The sequence below is a fragment of the Bombus pyrosoma genome, linkage group LG5 (genome assembly GCF_014825855.1).
Source record: "Bombus pyrosoma isolate SC7728 linkage group LG5, ASM1482585v1, whole genome shotgun sequence".
Classification (NCBI taxonomy): domain Eukaryota; kingdom Metazoa; phylum Arthropoda; class Insecta; order Hymenoptera; family Apidae; genus Bombus; species Bombus pyrosoma.
Window position 1 is genome coordinate 8018735 of NC_057774.1, and position 22343 is coordinate 8041077.

Consider the following 22343-nt stretch of genomic DNA (forward strand, 5'->3'; position numbering starts at 1 on the left):
TTCGTGCAAATGAACCAGCAAATTTTTAGCCCTTTCACATTTATGGACATATCCGGTGAAGCAATTTTGTTCAGACGATACTTGGAATAAGATATCTGACGCGTTTGATATTAGTATAGTAGTATTTAATATTTAATTGATATCATTATTTAGAATTAGAAAGTCACGCATGAAAACACGTCTGGCTCAATAAGCGATTCTATAAAGTAACAGAGTTATTAATGGACGTGCTAGGATTTTTACCAGATTTTTTGGAAAACATGGAGCGGTAAAAGATTAAGCCCAGGAATGGAAAAAGTCCATCCTTCGATTTCTCTTCATCTAATTTTTACTTTCTCAAAAAAAAGAAAAAGATTTCGAACATTTGATGTAAAAAGTAATTCTATAATATAATAGAGATATTGGCGAGCTTCCCAAAATTTTATCAGATTTTACAAAAGCGTAGAGTACAATAAAATGTGGCCCGGCAGATAAAAAAAAGCTGGCATTCGTAAATTTTTACTTTTATCGAAAAAGGTTTCAAACGTTTGATTTAAAACATGCTTGGATAATATAATAGAAGCATCGTGGAACATCCCACATCTGTTTTAAATTTTTTTACAAAGCGTGGAATAGTAAAAAAAGATTAGGCTTGGATATGGACGACCTAGTTTGCCTGGGATGAATGGGAAACTATGTTTGCTTAGGGTTGAAAGTATAACAGAACTTATGGTTAGTGTTCTTAACTCTGCCACGCCAATAAATGAGATGTCTCAAACTATTTCTTACAAAGATCCATGAACGAGATATCTTATGTTTTATTGTAAAAGAAAAGGTGAAATATCCGGTTCAGAGCATCGCATAAACAACATTGCATCACAAGATATCTTATCCACAAATGCAAGAGGATTAACAGAGCGTCATTTCACTCGTTTGTGACAGAGTTGGAACAGAGAAATGCAAAACGATGAAAACAAACGCAGACTCGTTATGGGTTAGCAAAAATTGACGTAAACGAGATATTAATTCAATAGTAAAAGGATTACTAATGTCTCTGCCCAGTGACAAATACCGATTACGATTATTTGTCGAGCTCAAACTGCGCGAAACTGGCTGCTGAATATAATCAGGCAAGTACGCATTCATTGAATAGTTCGTCACGACCAGTGAAATGCTGTTTATGAAACGTTACCTAATGGACAAATAATGAAATTAAACAAATATCAAGAACAATAAGAATGAAACGTCCAAAATGAGAACAGTATGGTTTGTTATGACAATAGTGACGAGCTTCGATCTTGTTTTACGTGTCAATATTGATTAAATATACAATATTATCACGTAATAAAATACAAAATGATGGAAGACTGGCGCAAAACTTTATAACAGGTTCGAAGTATCGATTCTCATTACTCGTTCGAGTAATTACTTGAAAATTGCAGCCATAGTCGGTTTCATTGCTCCAAAGCGCGTTTCCGCGCCTCTAAAAGCACACATTGTAATTCTAGATGTGAGTATCATAAATACCGAAGCTGAATTTCTATTGGATCGAAATCCCTCCCCAATGAGAATAGTAATTGTTTCCCATTTAAACAATCATTGTTGCACACGTTACCGTGGTACCTCCATTTCCGAACTTTACGTCGCGCGGTGCAACTAAAATATCTAACAAAATCGTTTCGTTTTGATCTTTGATCTATGCGAAATCTCGTACATTTTTCATTATTTACGTTTGTCGGATATGCACGAACATCCACAGCCTACTAATTATAATTTAACTCGTTCCAAATGTATATTGATTGAACTAAAATCAAATGAATAGTCAGCATTACTAGCTATATATAAATCATAAATCATAAAAGTATTAATTAAATCGAAGAAGATTTAAGATTAAAAGGGAGAAAATTCAACTTGCCCAAAATGTTAGGTAATATTGTCAATATTTCAAGATTCTCAACAAAAATGCAGTTTATCAATAGATATTGATAATATTGTATTACCAGTACAGATTGATCCTTTTAGTTGAGAACATTGAAATATTGGCAATATACAGGTTGTATCGTACAATATGGGGCCCACTTCAGGAGTGGACAGGAAACGAGAAGACAATGATAAAAATTCAAAGAAACAGGTGTTCTACCTATCCTTGTTTCAAATTTACAGCTATTTTTATTTCCCAAATGATTACCCTCGATCTGTATTATTCGATATACACCTGGAATTTTTGAAAAATTGCGAAATTCCTTAACACGACCACTGCAAATTTGTATACAGATCGAGGGTAACCATTTCGACCATTTCCAACGAAGGTAAGCAGCTGCAGATTATTGAAACACAAAAATGGTTATAATTTTGGAACAAGACCAGATAGGACACATGTTCATTTTCATTGTTCTCGTGCCTCTTGTTCATTCCTAAAGTGACTACCATATGTTATGATACACCCTGTATATTGATATTCTCAAGGCAACCGTACGAAGTCCCTGTCCAGAAGATGGAACACATGCGAACTTAAAAGACCGTTAACAAGCCCTAATAACATCGCGCCACGAACACGGTTCTCTCGATTCCTAACACGTAGAATCAGTCGCAATTTCCAACAGCCTCGGTAGAAGATTACATTCGCTATTGAACAGCATCGATTCCAGCCAGCAAGTACAGCCTTAACAAAAGACGCACGTAAGCCACGGCGAGGGAGGAATGCAAAGAAAGCGGGAATAATTAATACCCGGGGCACATCTTCGCGCAGGGAGTCGTAAGTACGTGAAACATCGTGTTAAAGAATATTCTCTCACTGGAAACACCGTGGCGGATTTGAGGAAAACATCTGTACATACGCTACACAGCTCAAAGGTACTCGAACACTTGCTTATTCTTGACAAGGTGTATTTTAATTAGGAAATTACGGTCGAATCAAACTGCAACGATTTTATTCTCTGTAATTGCTATAGCTACGTATAATAATACATTATAACTTGATTAAATTGATTTTAAAAATAAAACTGACGTTTGTAACTGTCATACCTTATAGAAGCTTGTTCTTTGACGGATTCTTTATCTCCACGTTCTTTGACTTTTGAATTATAAAATGGACTAAGGAGGGCCTTCTCAACTAATAGAAGCACTTGCCACGTTAATACAACTGGACACATTTTTAACAAATGTATGTATTATATTAATACATATATATAATAAATACTGAAATATATTATTGCTATGTTTTTTAATAACTAATCTATATTTATAACTCGGTGATTCCATAAGAAAATAATAAGCGTTACCTCAAATACCTAATTCATCATTATGGAATTATTACTCGTACGCTTCGATAAAATTTACATACTGTTATTACAAATCGATCGATGCGTCCGGATGCTTATGAGCAATAGTGTACGTACAGTACATATGTGTAGACATGTAGAAATTGCATTCTTGCCGCTTTAGAAAGTGCACGCACAAGTGGACATGCCAACTCGTGGCTCGGTGGATTTCACAGGAATTAATTGACTCGGTGATTCGGCCAGACTTATCGTTGTGATTTACGCAGCGCGATTCCCATGAATTTCATGCGTGCAGCTTCCATAAGAAAATACGCGTAATTTCGGTATTGTAATTTCTAACGGGGGAAAAAAAAAGAGAGAAAAAAAATGGAACAGAGAGATAAGAATAAAACGGGAACTATAATAAGTAAATAAAGAAAATCGCGTGCACGTGATCCGCCGGTTGGCCGAAGGTTTTTTCGGAGCGGTCACAAAGCAAGAAACGGTGTAATTGCAACGTTACAGAATTACAAATGAAAATAGTCCAAGTTTAATTTTCGGCTTGAACGCCCCTAATATGTACGGTCCGTGGAAGAATATTCACTATATTAGTGCATCTCAAGATAGGGAAGTAATTAACTTTTTAATAAATTTGTTGCTTAATACCGGAAGAAGATAATTATTTCTAATTTTTTCAATTATACTTAAAAATATTGAACGAGATAATATTAGAAAATGTTTAACTATAACGTAAACTCCCTTTGTATCTTTTGAAAGAGAAACTCTGTATATCTACATGTGTACCAATATTCCCTCAAAAGATGAATATTTTATAAAGTGCAATGTACATACGAAGAATTTTCCTCTTTTAATTTATTGTGGCATTTGGCTTTTTTAAATATTACCATGTTGCTTGTAAGTTGTAAGAAAAGTACAATTTTAACGTAGAATAAAAGGAAATTGTTCGGGGAATAGGTACATGTATAATTGATATATGGCTAGGAAATAGCAGAGCTGCAACTTGAAAAGAAATTGTTCTAGGAGGATAATGCAAATTTAATGAACATCCCACGGATGAAGTCGGCGTTTTCAGAACGCGAGACGAGACAGCTTTCGCGCGCGATGGAAATTCATCAAGCTTTACCGGAGCATTTTTAATCAACCAGAATAAGAAGATAGGTACACACACACACACACACACACACACACACACATTTCCATATGTATATACATATACACAAGCGAGTCACTGCAGTTCACGGGCTCGCAAAGTGCTCGTGCTCTCAACTCAGAAGGAGTATCCCCTTCCGTAAATAAAACAGCGAATAACCGCGGCCAGAGAAGCTCTGTCTATTAAAACCGAAATAAGATCCACCGTGCAAAATCACGTACCATCATCTTCAAAATCTAAACGACGTCGTAATCCACTTAAATTCACTTTGAAATGAAAAGAGAAGGAGAAACATAGCTTCCAATTCAATTAGACAAGAAAAGATAAAGTAAAAGAAACGAGACAATTCGCGTTAAAAATTGTCTAATTCAATAACAAATATATATCCAACAAGCTTTCCCAATTTAAAAAATGTAAAGAAAGAACAGTTTCAATCAACTGGATGTCGATCCCACGGAACGCGACATTTCATAGCGAACGCAACGGAAAATCGAATGAATCGGATGAAAAAAAAAAAAAAAAAAACGAAGTGGAAAAATCAATTCGTGTAGACGTACCTCGATTTCTATAATTCACACGCGTGGAAACGTGCAGCCAATTAATCCTCCGTTCTCCGTGAAACAATCCGTAGATCTCCCTCGTGATCTTTTTTCTTTCTTCCTCGCACTGGCTCAACGTAGAAATCGCAAATATCGCGTAGATTTATACGATGATCGTTGCACTGAATCGCAAGCCGTTCCCGTTCGTAAAGAGAAAAGCAGACACGAGAGAGCAAACTTCGATTCGAAATTGCGGTACCGCTCGCAGGTAACGCGCCTTTCGCCGCTCAGTCCGCGCCGAATGACGTTCGTATACTGTCCTGGCTCGGTGCGTTCGGCGGAGCCGGCCTCGTATGATGACCCCCTTCTAGAATTCTACGGCCCTGTCGACGTACGCCAGTCTCTGGACACCGGCGTAACACCAGGAAACGTGCAACGCCAATCGTACTGGCTTCGATCGTTTTACATCGAAAATTTCGTCGAAAAATTCCGACAAAATCGTTGGATTGCCATTAATGTTCGATACAGTACTGATGAATTTCTGAAAAATTTTGTTGAATTAAACATCTGGTTAAATAATAGATACATAGAGAAATATTTAATGCTTTTTTGCATTTTTTTGGTACTGCTTATAGTCTATAGTTTTGTCTTCTATATGTTTTTGTGAGATTTTTTAAGTGGCTTTTTTAAATAGAAATTTAACATCTTTAATAAACAAAAATAATAACGTAAAAGGATTTTTTTAGTTAAAGTTAATTTGTTTTATAATAGCGAGCGAAATTACTTTTTTAATTGGGTTCTCCTTTCTATATTTAGTTTAGCTAACTAAACGTTAACTTTTTCTCGACTTTATGAACGGAATCGGTGTTTTACGGTTTTCACCAAGGAGTATCGAGAAAGAAATAAGGTGGTCGGTAATCCCTGTAGCTTAAATCGATTCACGGTGGTTTTTAAAAATATTCTACTCCATTAAAACTACTAAAACTAAAGTACTTTGTATTTTTAACTATAGCCAAATGAAACTTTTAAACTTTGCTTATACCCTAATGCAGCATTTCGCACGAAATACTCGCCTCTTGTTTAAATAATCCTCGTACTTCATTTATTACAAATAAAGTTTAAAATAATACTTTATTCGCGACACAATGGTCTGTCAACTGACAACGTTCCTGGAACGATTTGTCACTCTGTAACATACCAGCCTGTCTAAAATATCGATCACGCCAACCGTTTCTCTATCAGCCAGAGACAAGCTGCAAATATCTGTAGATCAACCAACTTCCCATGAAACGTTCCATACGTTTTGGTTCTGTTTCTATCAACCGGAAAGGTAAAACTTGATGATGATACGTTCGATGCTTACATTTCAATAATAGATGAAACGGGCCATCGATCGACCAGATGACCCAAAACCATCCGGAATTACACTGCGTCACAGTCAACGGCCTTTGCCTACGAAAGACTCGATCTCTTCGTGTATCACGATGGATCCATGTCCCTCTTAGTCTCTCCTACTTCGATACTTCCTATTTCTTCTTCTTCTCTCCTTTCCTTCTCGACTCCTTCTCCTTCGTTCTTTTTTTCCTTCAAGAATAGTCGGCGTGATACTCAGCGGGAGGAACCTGGGGAAAAATTCATGTGGCTCGCACAGACACGTCCGGAATTCGATTCTGGAACGTATTGCTCCTTCCAACTTTACGGTACTCCACGTAGTATTGCCTATAGATTGTAGACACGAAAAAGTGCGGTTGCAGCGGCCGCATCCGCAGGGAGGCGAACCAACACGGTAAGAAGCCGGGAGAGGGAGGAGATAGGCACTGGTAAAACTGAGCACCACCCATCTTTCTTACCTTCCATTTTTCTCACCAAAAGGATCCGGTGTAATTCTAGCGCGCACGCTGAAAATTAATGTGGTTCGAGCTGGTACGCGCGGAATTCGATCCGGCAACGACCCGCTTCTTCACCTTTACGGTACTCGCGCGATATCCTGGGCTATAACCGCCATGGAAATATGCAGTGAACCGCGCCCGTTTCGCATTGCCGTTTAGCTTTGCCGTTTCGCACGACCGTCCATTGCTCTCGTTCACCGGCCCCCATCGTTGCAAACGTGCAAACGAAACGGCGCTGTTTGGCAAGCGTAAACGTTCCATGAATCTCCTCTTCCTCTGGCGGACCACTTCTTCTCTTCCTCTGCGCGTTACCGGTTGCGCTGGAAAGATTGGAACACATTTTAGAATTTTCTACGAGAAGTTTCTTCAAAAAACAGAAATTCGAAGGGAAGTCATTGGAGATTTAGCGGCACTAGCTACCTAAATACGAGCTTGAACTTTCTCGGTTTTTATGTAATCTACCGAAAAAGTGTAACACCCGCGGAGAGAGCGGTAAATAAGTTACAACGGGAGCGCTTTGAAGCTGGCTGGAATTTAAAAGCTTCTCTGTGTTTAGCCCTTTTTGGCATGTCAAAGCACGATAATATTGAAATGCAAAAGTAAACAAGTCTACTTTGATATACATTTAGAAAAGAAGATAAGAAGGCAGAAGAGATTGGTATTTGATCAAACGTTATTTAAATGGAAATTTAATGTATTATTAATATCATTTACCCTCGAAGATTGAGCGAAAATATTTCTAAAGAATACAAAATATTAATTATAAAGTTCTACCTCGAACAACTTTCGACCCTATACATAAATCATGAACCAAATATAAACTACACGTAGAACGTATTCATAATCTATATGATGTTCAATCAACTGCGTATCTACATTATATTTCGTGCATCAAATTTATTTTATGGCGTATTCAAAAGCAGATGTACGTCGTATCAGACGCAGACGCAAATGTTACCAACTTAGAGAAGTAGGAGGATACGAAGAGGGAGAGAGAAAGGAAAGCAGGGAGAGAAAAGACGAGAGACTTTTCAAGTTGTGTGCCATTCCAACATTCCTAGGTGGCCCCGAGGCGCTAAACGGAGTACCGTCATCGCAAGGAAAGGCCCAGTGACCGACATTCCCCTTTCCATTCTTCCTGATACTCCTTTGCCCGGATCTTGCCGCGATACTAACGTATACACGGCGACCTGTAGCGGGTATCGTAACCGGAACCTCTGGAACCTTCGCCCTGAATTTCCGTACGAACCAGCCACTCTCTCGAGTACGAGGTCAAATTTTTCGGTTGTTGGGCTAACGAACCTTGGGAAAACTACGTCTACGATATATCGAAACCATTCGAATCTTTTTTTGGCTACTAACTACGTTGATTTCCCTTCTAGTTTCTTTCTGAAAATTATCACAAAGCAGCATACGATATTTTAAAGAAATTTTTAATTCACGTAGATTTCTAATATTAAGAATTGTGTAAAGTTATAGATTAATTCATTAAAGACTCACGTTTCATTTATTCATTCTTTTTTTTCTTGTCAATTTAGATTATTAGATTCTGTTTTTTAATATTGTAATTATGACAAAATTTGATTAATATCGTCGTCATTTCTTTCTTCTCTTGGACTCTATAATTTTATTTCTTAAACTCCTGCAAAGTACTTATTAACCTAATATATTTTTCGTGTCTCGGTAAAACAATATATAAGTTATTTATTTATATTTTTCAATAATTCACTTACTTCTTTAAGAAATAAATATTAATCATTTTATGCAACTGGAATAGAAAAGGATGTTGCATTATTTTAATGAAATAAATTGATGCATATACCTACATATATCATAAGTACCTCGCTCGAGTCGCGAGCGTCATTTCTTAAAAAGCCTGTATACAGTTACAACGTTATGTATCTTTTACGATCCATCCATAAAAATCCGGAGAGCGGAGACCTACATTTTCACCAGCATCCTGCGAAATTTAAATAATGCAATTTTAATAAATAATCACTATTTTTAACGTTGATTCGTTTCGTTACCGTTGGAAAAGAGCAAAGCGACAAAGTCACGTTACACGGTAACGCTGTGTAATGCACATATGTTAGTGATAAGTGCAATTTCAGTTGAATCAAGCGAAGTTCATGAATGCTTTATATACGTATATGCTACACCTGCGCCAGGTACGAGTAGCAAACTTTTGGGACCCCGATACAATACCTTCTCCATGGCTTTCAATGTCAACACCATTATCTTAGTTATGAAAGATAGTTTTGAAAATACATAACTTGGGAAATAACTTGGAAATTAATATCATTAGATTTGTTAAACTATTTCGAAAGTTTTCATAGCAAACATCAAGTGCTATGTCTCTGTCCCATTTTCTAATGCACATGAAGCATATTACAAATTTGATTTGGAAAGAATTTGAGTCTGAATATTTGACTTCAAATTTCAATATCAATTTGAATTTGAGTTCAATTTGAGTTTGAGTTCGATTTCGAGTTGAATTTGAATTTGTAATTTCATAATGTTCAATTTTAATTGCAACTTCTTTGCTGCATAATTACATTGCAAATCACACCAAAATAATAAGTGAGGTCCATAGTCACGTGGGACAGAAAGACGTATTGTGTGTGATAGATCTATTGTACACTTCGTCTATGGCCATATATTCTCTTCGTCAGACATACATACAAAGGTTTATGAAAATATTCGAACATATATTATGTGTGTTACACAAAAAATTTTGAAATTTCATTAGTACCATAATGAGACCTTACTATCATGATTATAATGCTAAAGTTTGAAACAAGTCTAAAAACGTACATAGAAACTACAAGATATTTAATAGACTACAACTAAAGACGATCTCGGTATCTGAGCTATCTCTAAGCCTGTGCTACAAGCTATAACTCGTATTTTGCAGAAATCATAGAAATATTTCCATTTATTGTTTAAGGTGAGTAATTTTTTATTAAATATATATTTAGAGTAAATATCCTCTAATTATTACATACATTTTAGATTGGTTTCAAAGACCAATATAATCATGATAATCGTATCTCATTACAGTACTAATAGAATTTCAAAATATTTTATACATATAACGCATACAATATATACATAAAAGTTTGCTATGTTAAGTGTTCAAATGCTTTTCTGAGCTACTATATGTACGATTGGAAGTTACTGGAGCGCGAAAGATCAACATAAGAAAATGGAACTATCGAATTCGTTTCATTGATCATTCTGCTTCCATTGGTTATTCTACATAAATTCAACAGCGGATCCACGCGATGCCTACTACCCGATCAATAAACAATTCCAGCCGTGATTTCATTACCTCCTATACGAGTAAACGTAATTAGCGGTAACAGTAATTGTTACTCGACCGTGCAGCATATTGAAAATTTTATAGTACCCCGCAACGTTACGTACGTGTATATATCTGCACTTATATGTATGTATATAGGATCAAGAAAGTGCACATGTATATGTACATATGTACGTGTGTTCTCGGGAAACATATATCAATTATCCATCTTATCAACGCAACGCCAGGAGCCTTGTCATTATCGGCATGCCGGAAGGGACAAGCTTGCACGAACGTATACTATGTTATGTTGCACCGCAGTTTCGTGAATTATGATGAACTAATGACATTTCTGTACGTAAGGACGTTACACACAGTAAGCATGTGTTCTGAGTTGTGTGTTTCCGGTAACGCTGTGACGGTTAAAGTTGGGATAAATTAATGATGAATGTCGCTCAAATATCCGTGAAATTGAACATCAAATCGTTATAATTTATATTAAGATGAGATAGTAATTAGAGTGAAAATATTCGTCAATTCAACCGTAATGGATTTAGATTAAATCAATCGAATAATGACCAAATTATTATGTTACCTATCAATTCCTGTCGTCTATCTCATTTATATTCTATTAATGTAATTATATTATAAATATCTTACTGTATGTATAATTTCGGATAAATTTTAATAAAATTAAATGGGATTCCTATATTAATTATTAATAAAAGTGGAACATCGTTATAACAAATTAACTTGTTAGTTTATCTGTAAAAAAGTTCTCAATATTATGACTAAATATTATATGTAACTAAAATTCTTTCTCATTTTATTTTATTTAAATTTTTCTAATTTTAAAGCTTTTCAAAAGTATATGTAGTATAATATAACATTTCATTAACAGAACAAAAACGAACGAATTTAAAAGCCTTTACCAATTGAAGGGCGAATGAAACAATGAACATAAAGCGATTCCATTATCCAGCAGCGTATCTTACGAATGATGAATTTATACTTTGTTTTCTTTAGTGACAGGTTAAATATTTGTACATGATCATTTTGAAATCGATCAGAAACTCAATTACGAGTTTTATCATGCTCATGCATCATGTTAAGTTTAGATCATTTTATTCTAAATATGGTTCTGTTCTGGTTTTTGGAAATATAGAATATGATTTATGAATGTTAATATTTAAGCATAAACTTAAGATATATAGTATGATATTGTGAAAATGTGTAAGTTACTATATGTTATTGTAGTAAATCAATAAGAATAAAATTTGATTCCAATTTGATATAAGAAATTAAATAAACAAGAAAGCTTTACTACATACCACGTAAAAAAGGTTATTAGTCCTTATGTATAAAGTCGTAGTGCTTAGTTTATAATAAAGGTACAACAAATATTTATATTCCTCATAATTTTGACAAAATCACAAAAAAAAATTTATATTCAGTTTTTAGATATAACGGCACTAATATTTACACACGAGTTGCGCAAAGTAATCATGCGTTAACAGCCAGTGCGCACATGCTTCCACGTAAGTGACAAGCATTGAACAATCAGGACAACATAACCTCTTTGTCCCTCCTACAATTGTATAACTTAATAATTTTCAAAATATAGTTAACAAAATTTGAACAAAAAGTATCATAAAAATGGTATCAGTTTTGAATACGGTTGACACCGGTCATGAAGATATGATTCACGATGCAGAAATGGATTATTATGGTTTGAGGTTAGCAACTTGTTCCAGTGACAACTCGGTCAAAATCTTTGATTTAAAAAATGGTTCACAAAGTTTAGTAGCCGATCTTAAGGGTCATGTTGGACCTGTATGGCAAGTTACTTGGGCACATCCTAAATTTGGAAATCTTTTAGCGTCTTGTAGTTACGATCGGTATGTTTCAATTTGTTACCATTTTTTGATACATATAAAATATATTCCTTTTCATAGAAATTGCAATATATTAGAACTAACTATTCTGATCTGAAATTATTTTACGTTGTTTCTTGCAATAGAAAAGTAATTATTTGGAAAGAATTAGGAGAATGGACCAAGATTTATGAACACAATGGTCATGATTCCTCTGTTAACTCAGTGGCTTGGGCACCACATGAATTTGGCTTAATCTTAGCCTGTGGCAGCTCTGATGGTTCAGTGTCCATACTTATTAATAATGGAGATACATGGGATACACAAAAAATTACAAATGCCCATACCATTGGATGCAATGCGGTGAGTTGGTGTCCTGCTATTGAACCCAGCTTTGATGCTAGTGGAACACAAAAAAATGGACCAATAAAGAGATTAGCCACAGGTGGTTGTGACAATTTAGTTAAAATTTGGAAAGAAGAAGGTGATAGGTGGATCGAAGAAGACAAACTTGAAGCACATAGTGATTGGGTAATGCATTTGCCACTTTTCAAGTTTAGGAATATAAATTAAAAGGACAGTAATTTAATATTTTATTTCTTACAGATAAGAGATGTTGCGTGGGCACCTGCAGTTGGACCATCCAAAGCAGCTTTGGCTTCCTGTTCACAAGATCGTCGTGTAATTGTATGGACCTCCAATGATTATACTAGTTGGACACCAACCATTCTTAATGTTTTCGACGATGTCATTTGGAATGTTAGTTGGTCGTTAACTGGCGGTATATTAGCTGTTAGTGGTGGAGATAATAAAGTATCCCTTTGGCGTGAAAATACAGAAGGTCAATGGACCTGTATTTCTGAGACAAATAAAGGTCAAGGAAATCTTAATAACACGGAACAACGTGCACTATAATATCTGAAAATAAAATATAGGATGATATTTTTTACTAATAAGCATTGTAAATTAAAAGAATTATTCAATATTAATAACAATTTTATTCATTTACTTTGTACTCTTATCATATATCTATACATAAAGAAATATAATTTTCAGACTAAACTGAATTTTAGTACTTTACATCTATGGTAAAGAAATGTCATACTGTACATTTTTTGAACAGCATATGATTCATAAACGGTGTATAAATTATAAAAATATACATATATCTCATTGATCAAAGTAGAAAATATTCTGCACATTTACACATTTAAATAAATTATTATACATGGGTTTGTTAATCGATTAATTTTGAGTATACAAGGATGCAGTAAAAACAATATCCCTTTTAATGACTGTAGAGGCTTCTTCCATTTTTTCCTTTAAAACGGGATCACCTATAGTAATGGCTGCATTTTTTACATCTCGTAATGTTTCACTTAGTTGTTGTATACATCGTACTATGATCCCCTCTTGTACATCCGTTTTCTCCATAATCTCGGCGAATGACTTTGCTTGTGCCCAGTCATAAACTACCTCTACTAAACCAAAGTTTAGTGGTTGCAGCGTTACTAACTGATAATGTTGTTCTAAAGCTTCTAATTCGGCATGTATTTGTTTTATTATAAGGCAATTCTGTAACCAAAAAATCTTTAAATGTCACAGTAAATAGTTAATTCGTATCAAGAAAATATATATACCTTCTTTAATTCTGGCGTTAAATTTGGTTCAATATCAGTTCGTTGTTGGAATATTAAAGCAGACAACAATGCTGCTATTTCAGCTGGTTGACGTACAGTTAACACATTTCTCAGAATGAGTTCGGTGATTAGTAATTCGTTATTTCCCATTTGTAAAGCAACACGACCTTTTAATGCAACTATAAAAAATAAGATAAAATTATTATACATAACTAATTCGTGTTGATAATCTGAAAGAAAACAAACCTCTTTCGTCATTATCTATATATCCCAAATCTTTAAGAAGTGCAACAGCATTTGTATATTCTGGATACAAGCTTAATCCTTCATCGCTAAGTTTCAATTGTAGTTTATTCCTTTCGCTTTCTAATTCACTTCGTTCGTATACAACTTCAAAGTGCTCTTCGAAATTTACTATCTCTGTACAATTAATATCATACATAGCTTTCTCTAATTCGCATAAATGATTTAATTTCATATCGATATCATAGTTCATTCTCATTTGCAGATATGGTTGTAGAACAGAAGTATCGCGATAAGCTTTAAGAGATAATGTCATTAATTCTTCTATAGCTGTTTGCATAGTCTGACTGGGAGGCTCATTTCTAAAAATAATTCAAGAGTTTAGATGTCTTATAAATTATAAATTAAACGCAATCTAATTTCGCTTAATTCTAACTTCACGCTATTTACCTAAATCTTGATATTTGTCTTTTTTCCCAATTCGCCAAAACCAAGTTATAATCTATTTTAATTTCACAATTTGTTATTTCCAATATATTCCATGCAGCTATAGTTAACACTTCATCTAATGGAATTCCAACTGGTACAAATATTTCCTTTTTCGTTAAAGCAACAATATCGTACCATTTATCGGATTTCTTAGCTTTCTCGCTTTTTTCTTTCAATGATGTTTCCTTGACAGAATTTGTTGCATCAGAATTTTTAAGGACTAATACCCTGTATTGTCTACTACCTTTACTTTGAACAGTGCTCAGTAATATAGCTAATTTATTATAATGGCTTTCATATGATATCAACAATACTCTACCAACTGTTAAACATTTTATTGCTTTTTTCTGAGTCTCATAAAAATAGGATTTCAGATACTTAAGATATTCTAGATACTCAACAGCTAGTCGATAAAAGTCAGATAAGTTCTTCTGTAGATCTGTTAATGGTGGCAATTTTGATAGTTTATTTTCCAATTTCTGCAATTGTATCTTGTAATTATTTTGGTTTTTAACTACTGGTGATTCTTTAAAAGATCTTCGCATCATTGCTTCAACTGTTACTGACTCATTTAGCCTTCTCAGATTTAGAACCATAGAATATGTTACTTTAAATTTAGATTCTAAGTTCTGAGCTTGACCACACATCATATTTTGTAACTCGTTAAAATGTGGCACCAATGTTCGACACATGACTATAACCATTCCAGCTGTATCATGACCTCTACGACCAGCTCGACCAGCCATTTGTACATATTCAGAAGGACAAAGTATTCGAAAATTAGTACCGTCATATTTTTTTATAGAATCGAAAACCACAGTGCGTGCTGGCATATTTACACCCATTGCAAATGTTTCTGTTGCAAATAGTAACTGCAAGACCATAAAGGTGGCGACTTTTAAAATTTAAAAATAGTAAATACATTATGAAATTAAGGAAGAAAATATAGTATATTGGAAAACTGACTTTTACAACTCCAGTTTGAAATAACATTTCCACTATTTCTTTCAAAATAGGTAATATACCACTGTGATGGATACCAATTCCACTTTCTAATAATTCTTGCATCATAAGCACTTGCGGCAATTGTCTATCGGTGCCTTTTAAATGCCGAATGTTATTTTGAAAGAAAGTTCGAATAGTGTGCTTTTCAGTCTCGGTTGTAAGGTCTACGTTTCTTAATAATACAGCGCTCATATCGCATCTCTTTCGTGATAACATAAAGACAACAACAGGCAACATGTTCTGGCATAACAAAAATAATTGTTTATATATGTTTAGATGAATAAGTAAAATTTGATCAATATATAAGTATTAATCCTACCTGAGTTCTTAAATGACTTATAAAAGCATTCCACAATACTTGTTCCTGTTTTGGAGTCATCTGTCGTTGCATTGGCATCCTTTTAACATCTTTAGCATTTTTATTACTTTGATTTTTCGGATTTTGCGTAGTTGTTGCATTGTACCACCTGGAATAATAATATTTATATTCAATATAAGATTATTCATTAAAAATTTATACACCACATTAAAGATAGAAATTATCATTGATTACCCATCTAATAGAAAATGACCACTTTCATCCAACACTAAAAATTTGTTGTCCTTAGTTTTACCATCAGTTCCAGTGTATAAATAATGTTGGAGCGGTACAGGTCGTTTTAATGTGCTTATTACATATGTCTTTTTCTTTTTAGTACGGCCAACCCAATCAGCAAATATTAAAGGATTGGGCACAGTTGCAGACAACATTACTAGAGTAACTGTTTGTGGCAAAAGGATCACGCTTTCTTCCCAAACATGACCACGCTAACATAACATAAGATAATAAAATATATCATGATTATAAATATTAAATATAAATTGTAATATTTATATAGAATAATATAAATATAATATATAATGACATATAATATAAATATAATATAAAACTGTAACATTTGAAATTTTTATTTACTTCGTCGTTATTGATGTAGTGCACTTCGTCAAATATAACAAATTCTAAATCCCTTAAAACTTCTGATGCACAGTATAACATAGATTGTAAAATTTCCGTGGTTATAATAAGACACGAAGCATTGGGGTTAATTTGTAAATCTCCTGTTAACAATCCCACACTGCCAAACTTTCGTTTAAGATCGCGATATTTTTGGTTTGAAAGCGCTTTTATGGGAGATGTATAAATAACTCTAAAAAGAAACAAAATTAGTATTGCTAATTAACCAGAATATAATTCAAAATATAATTTGCGATTTTACTTTGTCATATGTTTCTGACTTAATGCAATAGCATATTCTGCTACTGTTGTTTTCCCAGCCGACGTGTGTGCGGCCACAAATACATTACAGCCTTCTTCTAATTTAAGAATAGCTTGTTTCTGAAAAGTATCTAACTCATATGGAAAACTCATCGCTAGTTCAGGAATACGTTTTTCAAAATCAGTTATTGGAACAGACACATCTATTTGTTCTGCCCATTTTGACTTTGCAGTTTCCACAGGTTTTTTTGAAATATTTAAGATAGGAATATCTGCTTCCTCTAAGAACGAAGCAATTTCATCAAATGCTGCTTGTTCTATATCTGAAGTTTTTATTTTAGTTTCTTCTTTTGTTTCTTTTGTTTCTTTTGTTTCTGACTTCCAAAAGTCAAATTCATCTTGTTCTTCCTTTATGATGTCCATTAAATTGATCTTATCTGCTATTCTTTCAATTTCATTTTTTTCCTCTAATTCTGATGGTTCCTGCTCTGTGGCAGTTGCTGTATTTTCTTTTGGAGTACAATTGTCACTTTTAAATTCTACGCCTGCACTAAATCCTTTTGCCAAGGTTCTTAAATTGTTTTCAAAGTCTATTTCCTCCAGTGACGGATTCATTATTATCTCAGGTTCATCAAAACCACCAGGCCAGAATGGAATATTACTAGTATTTCCTAAATTTGTACATGTTCTTAATTTACATAATGTTTTAGAAAATTGCTATATTTTATTATAGAATCTTTTCTATCAAGTACCTCTGATATTATCACTAGCTGGACCTGGTGCACGAGTCATAGACATAGAATTTCGTGCAGTTTCACCTGCTGATTTTGAAGTTACCTCATGCATCTCCCCAAGTTTCCCAGTAACAGGATCACGATCAAATTTTAATATAGTACCAAGTGGTGCTAAGTCACAATCCAAAAGAGATAAAATATCAGGTTTCCTTGGCCAGTAACATTGTGTATTGTTTAGATGGTATATTGGAAGATTATCTAAACATTCTATATGCTCCCTTAATTCAGCTCTAATATCAGGCCAAATGGGTGGCAATTCAAATCGTAACTGTAAAGTAAAAAATTATTTAAATAATTTATAAATTTTTTAAAGAATTTATTAAAACATAAATTAACTTTAGAAAAAAATTACCTGTGGCTTATCAGCTTTTACATCCATCTTTCTTACTTTTATATCTATCCAATATCAACAGAATGCACTATTTCATTAGTTTTTTCACTTTATTGGAGGAAACACTACTGAAAGCAAAATTTGATCAACATACACCTATAACATATCACATAATAATACACATATATAATCTAAAAGATAAAAGCTAGTAAATACCAATTTTTAATAATAAAGATGTGATATAAAAAGCAGTATTATTTATATAATATATATTCCTTTCATTTTAAATATGATATAATTAAAACTATAATATATATATTATTAGATCAATACGGGATTTTAATATTTTAAAGAATAAAATTATAATTTATTTGTTCTACCAAAAGGATGATATAAATAATTTAAGGTTATGTTTATAAACATCCTGCGTTCACTCCATCTAACTCTCACCTTCTTGACAAAAGGTCAAACATAGTCGTAGGATGCCGACAGAATTTCCATAGAATTTTCATCCTTGAGAAATACCTGATAATACCTGGTAATAGGCTACTACCTACGATATGTATGTATTCCAAGATTTATCATGAACATGAAATCTTTTTGACTAAAACTTTGTACAAAAACATTCAATATGAGATTGTATTTTGGCTCATTTTCATCAGATAATCTCGCCAACCTATACATATTAAACATTATTTCTCTGAATATGTAGGTTAAGATTATATGTTTAGGTTAATATCTGAATCCATGCCTACGCCAATGCTTCTAAAGTCGAGTATTGTTATCGTTCCATCTTACTCAATTTCAGTGCAATCGTTTCATTATCCTTGTCATGCGATCTCTGATTCGTAGATGTAAGATGGATGTGAACATTTCAACCAATAAGAAAAATATATTTGAATTTGTAACGTTTTTGTTTCTTATGTTGTATTATAGTTTTCTCACGCGCTATTTTTATATTTCAGGTCGTAATCGTATTATTTTATAAGTATGAAACGAAATACAAATAATTATATAAAAGAAATATTTCATAGTGTTCAATTTAATAAAACTTGTCATCAGAGTAATTTAAAAAAATTGAAGAAATGCTACGAACAGGTAAGAATAGGTTGTAATACAGACGAATTCATTATAATTAATTTATTTTTATTTTAAAAAGTTTCAATATAAATGCTTTATATACAGCGTGCAAAATTACTAACATTTCCTTGTTCGATTTTAGACTAATGAATCGGATTTTTGGAACTGCTTTATATCCTGTTTTAAAGTTCCACTTACTTTTGCACAGCGACATCCACGAGTTGAGAATACTCTGGAGTTTGTTGCTAAATTTGCCGCTGATTTATATTCAGCCATAAATGATAATGAATCTGAGGAACCGATGTGTCCATTTCTTTCCAACCTGTTTGAATTTCTTCTAACGAATCATAGTGCAAAAGACATAGGAGTAAGATTTCGTATTTGTCATTTTTTGAATATGTTATTAAATTCTATGGGTGATCAGGCTTTTATTGATGATGCTGTCTGTGATAAAATTACTGCTTCTATGATGGATCGGTTGCTAGATAGATCGCCAAAAGTTAGAGCTCAGGCAATTTTTGCTTTACATAGACTTCAGGATCCTACAGATGAGCAATGCCCTGTTATAAAAATGTATATATTTCATGCCAGCAAAGATCCAAATGCTATGGTTCGCAAAGCAGCATTGATGAGCATGGGAAAGAATCAAAGTACTTTACAAGTTGCATTGAGAAGAACCAGAGATGTGGATGAGGCAGTTCGTAAAATGGCATATGAATTCATTAGTAAAGTAACAGTAAGATCTTTAACTATTACACAAAGAGATCAGCTGCTAAATGATGGTTTAAAAGATAGATCTGATATAATTAAAAAAACTGTTCAAAATGTTCTGTTACCATCATGGTTAAGACATTTTAATGGTAAATTCATCAGTTTAATAACAGCTCTTGATGCTGAAATTGGTACAGATGTATCTGTTTTAGCTCTAGATTCTTTATTTAAGTAAGTATTTAATTTATCATATATATGTGCTATTGAACATTTGTTTGAAATACTAAATGGTTAATCTTTATTTGATTAGGAACGCTACATTAAATACATTAATAGAACAATTACCAATAGATAAAGAGACTAAATTAATACCAGTGAATAAATTGTGCAGTGAAACTGCACTGTATTGGAGATGCTTAGTAAAATATGTTCAACGTGAATCTTGTACAGAAGAATTGGAAACAATTTTGCCAGAATTATCAATGTTCTGCAATTATATTTCCGATTTCCTTACAGCAATATCTGCACAACAAACTGAAACATGGGTGAATCATATGCAGAAATTTGTCCTATTACAGTTATTTGAAATAGTAACAATTTATGATTTATCTGATGAAGTTGGAAGAAAAAGGTTGAACGAATTAATACGTAATATTTTGATGGGTAATTACTGGACTGAAAAACTTGTTGAATGTGCAGTAACACACCTAAAAAACGTTATACCCGATGTAAATAGCAGACTAGATACATTAGCTAACATAATCAGTGAAATTAGATTGCCTTTGAAAGAAACTATAACACAAACACAAATCACGGAGGAACAACAACACGAGATTAACATAAAAGTAAGTTGGTATTCTCCATATAATATTAAATATAACATTAAAAAATTCAAATTTGGTAAAAATTGTACCATTTATCTTAATGAAAAGTACTTTTTAGAGAGCAAAACTTAAGGTAAAGTTATTAGAATTAAAAGAAGAAGAATATCAGGCTATACAAGACAAACAGTATTTAAAGGCAGATGGTTTAAAAAATCAAATAAACGAATTGAACGAGGAAATAGTAAAATTATCAGAAAAACCTCAAGTAACACAAACTATAACTAACGAAGAGATCAAAGAAAAGAGTGATTCTGCAACAATGATAAAATGTCTAACTATAATATGTACAATGATGCAGTCTGTAACTTCGTTAACGCCAACACTTCAAAGCCTTATGCAAATAGCGCTTGATAGTTTAGATGTATGTGATTGAAATATAAATTTATTTAATCTTAAATTATTATGTATAACGTAATTATTGCTTTCAGCATCCGGATGATAAAGTACATATATTAGCATTAAAAGCAGTTAGTGTTTGTTGTATATTGGACAGGGAATTAGCTAAACAACATATTATGATGTTGTTCTTACAATTTTCTTTGGAACAAGAAAATCCAGATATTTGGATTGTTGCTTTGAAAGGAATCTTCGACCTTTTATTGTTATACGGCCTGGAGCATTTTGATATATTAGAAAATGTACCCGATAATACTGGTAGTAAATCAGAAAAATCTCGCACTAAATTATTTACGGATACCGACACAGAAGTTTCTGTAGCATCTCTACGTAAATCAGAAGCAGAACGAGGCAATTGTAATTTTATTAAAATTATAGCCGGATTATTAGATAATGCAGTGAGTATATATTCTAGTCTAATATTCTTTTATTTTAAATATATAATATGAAAATCTTTTTGTTAAAAACGTAGAATCAAGGACTAAGAACAGTTGCCGCGGAAGGTCTTTGCAAATTGTTACTTCATCGACGAATTAGTAGTTCGAGTTTATTGTCAAGATTAATAATTTTATGTTACAATCCTGTGAACGATAGCGACTTCTATCTTCGACAATGTCTAACTGGTTTCTTCGATAATTTTGTCACATTCGTACCTGATGCACACATGTTATTAGAAGAAGCATACTTGCCGACCTTACAAATTTTATGTAATGCACCAGACATCAGTCCCTTACAAGAAATTGATCCTTATGAAGTATCCAGGTTTATATTAAACTTGACTAGGCTTGAAACTCGTAAACCTGGAGGAGAGAATTTCTGTGCGCATAATAGCCTCGTTTTTTCTATTTTGGCAGAAGTATTAAATACAGAAAGCAACATTGACAAAGAAACTCTTATTAAATCGTTGAAAGATTTGCATTTGGAATTGGACGATAACACGTCTAAAAAAAACTTACAGGAAGCTATCGATAAAGTGATGGAAATGGTAAATATCTTACGTACAAACAATTGTTAATTATATATTATAAATTTATATAAACATTTATATTTTTTACAGGTAGTTTCTGATAAACGGTTAGTAAGATACATCGAGCTTTTTACGAAAAAGTTAAATGCTCCTAATGCTACCGATGTAGCAGAAGATGAAGACACTGAAGCTGATGAATGAGTAATTGTTCATAATAGGAACGCAATTGAACTGAATGTGAAAATATTATATTTTATATAATATTGAATTAAATTTTATATATCTCCTGAGCATATGTTTATATATATGCAATGTTTTATAGGATGTTCACGAAATAATAAAAATCTCTGAATTCCACGTAACATTTTAAAATTCTTCATTTTTAACTCTTTCACGCCTAGCGCCGGTTATATCCGGCATTCATAAAATGCTTCACATTGACTTACGCCGGATATAGTCCGCATTCACTAAGCGCGTCGTATTGGCTAGTGACAGTAAGGATACGCGAATTGACATTTTAATTGCATTAAACTAG

General features: G+C 33.2%; 4 protein-coding genes across 11 annotated transcripts in view; 2 read left to right on the top strand and 2 right to left on the bottom strand.

Moving 5' to 3' along the window:
* Positions 1–11599, bottom strand: part of LOC122567591 (balbiani ring protein 3) — a 39093-nt gene extending 27494 nt beyond the window's left edge. The window contains exons 1-6 of one of the 5 annotated variants that reach the window (XM_043726288.1): positions 8866–9001; positions 8680–8798; positions 8339–8606; positions 7259–8227; positions 6313–7158; positions 4968–5490 (exon numbers count right to left, since the gene is read on the bottom strand). The gene's annotated coding sequence lies outside the window, so the exon portion shown is untranslated. Of the gene's footprint in view, positions 1–4967; positions 5491–6312; positions 8228–8338; positions 8607–8679; positions 8799–8865; positions 9002–11470 lie in introns of those variants that run through there. The other 4 variants (XM_043726293.1, XM_043726292.1, XM_043726290.1 and 1 more) reach the window with 4 other exon arrangements.
* A 62-nt stretch (positions 11600–11661) lies between these two features.
* LOC122567607 (protein SEC13 homolog) lies at positions 11662–13008 on the top strand. The gene is made up of 3 exons (XM_043726349.1): positions 11662–12037; positions 12160–12544; positions 12620–13008. Exons 1-3 carry the CDS (start codon positions 11796–11798, stop codon positions 12926–12928), a joined length of 936 nt encoding a protein of 311 aa, XP_043582284.1. The 5' UTR covers positions 11662–11795; the 3' UTR covers positions 12929–13008.
* On the bottom strand, positions 12992–18345 carry LOC122567593 (helicase SKI2W). 4 transcript variants are annotated; one of them, XM_043726317.1, is made up of 12 exons: positions 18221–18345; positions 17792–17898; positions 17398–17707; positions 16647–17316; positions 16346–16577; positions 15944–16197; positions 15710–15857; positions 15352–15630; positions 14347–15257; positions 13900–14258; positions 13654–13832; positions 12992–13588 (listed from the first exon to the last, which is right to left on the bottom strand). In XM_043726317.1, exons 2-12 carry the CDS (start codon positions 17816–17818, stop codon positions 13259–13261), a joined length of 3699 nt encoding a protein of 1232 aa, XP_043582252.1. In that variant the 5' UTR covers positions 17819–17898; positions 18221–18345; the 3' UTR covers positions 12992–13258. The 4 variants fall into 4 exon arrangements, with proteins under 4 accessions (XP_043582252.1, XP_043582253.1, XP_043582251.1 ...); XM_043726318.1 differs by having other exon boundaries at positions 17792–17895; positions 18221–18239; XM_043726316.1 differs by lacking the exon at positions 18221–18345 and adding an exon at positions 17987–18046 and having other exon boundaries at positions 17792–17895.
* A 173-nt stretch (positions 18346–18518) lies between these two features.
* LOC122567595 (condensin complex subunit 3) lies at positions 18519–22177 on the top strand. The gene is made up of 7 exons (XM_043726328.1): positions 18519–18868; positions 18993–19792; positions 19872–20406; positions 20504–20806; positions 20874–21239; positions 21314–21826; positions 21899–22177. Exons 1-7 carry the CDS (start codon positions 18761–18763, stop codon positions 22007–22009), a joined length of 2736 nt encoding a protein of 911 aa, XP_043582263.1. The 5' UTR covers positions 18519–18760; the 3' UTR covers positions 22010–22177.
* The last annotated feature ends 166 nt before the right edge of the window (positions 22178–22343 follow it).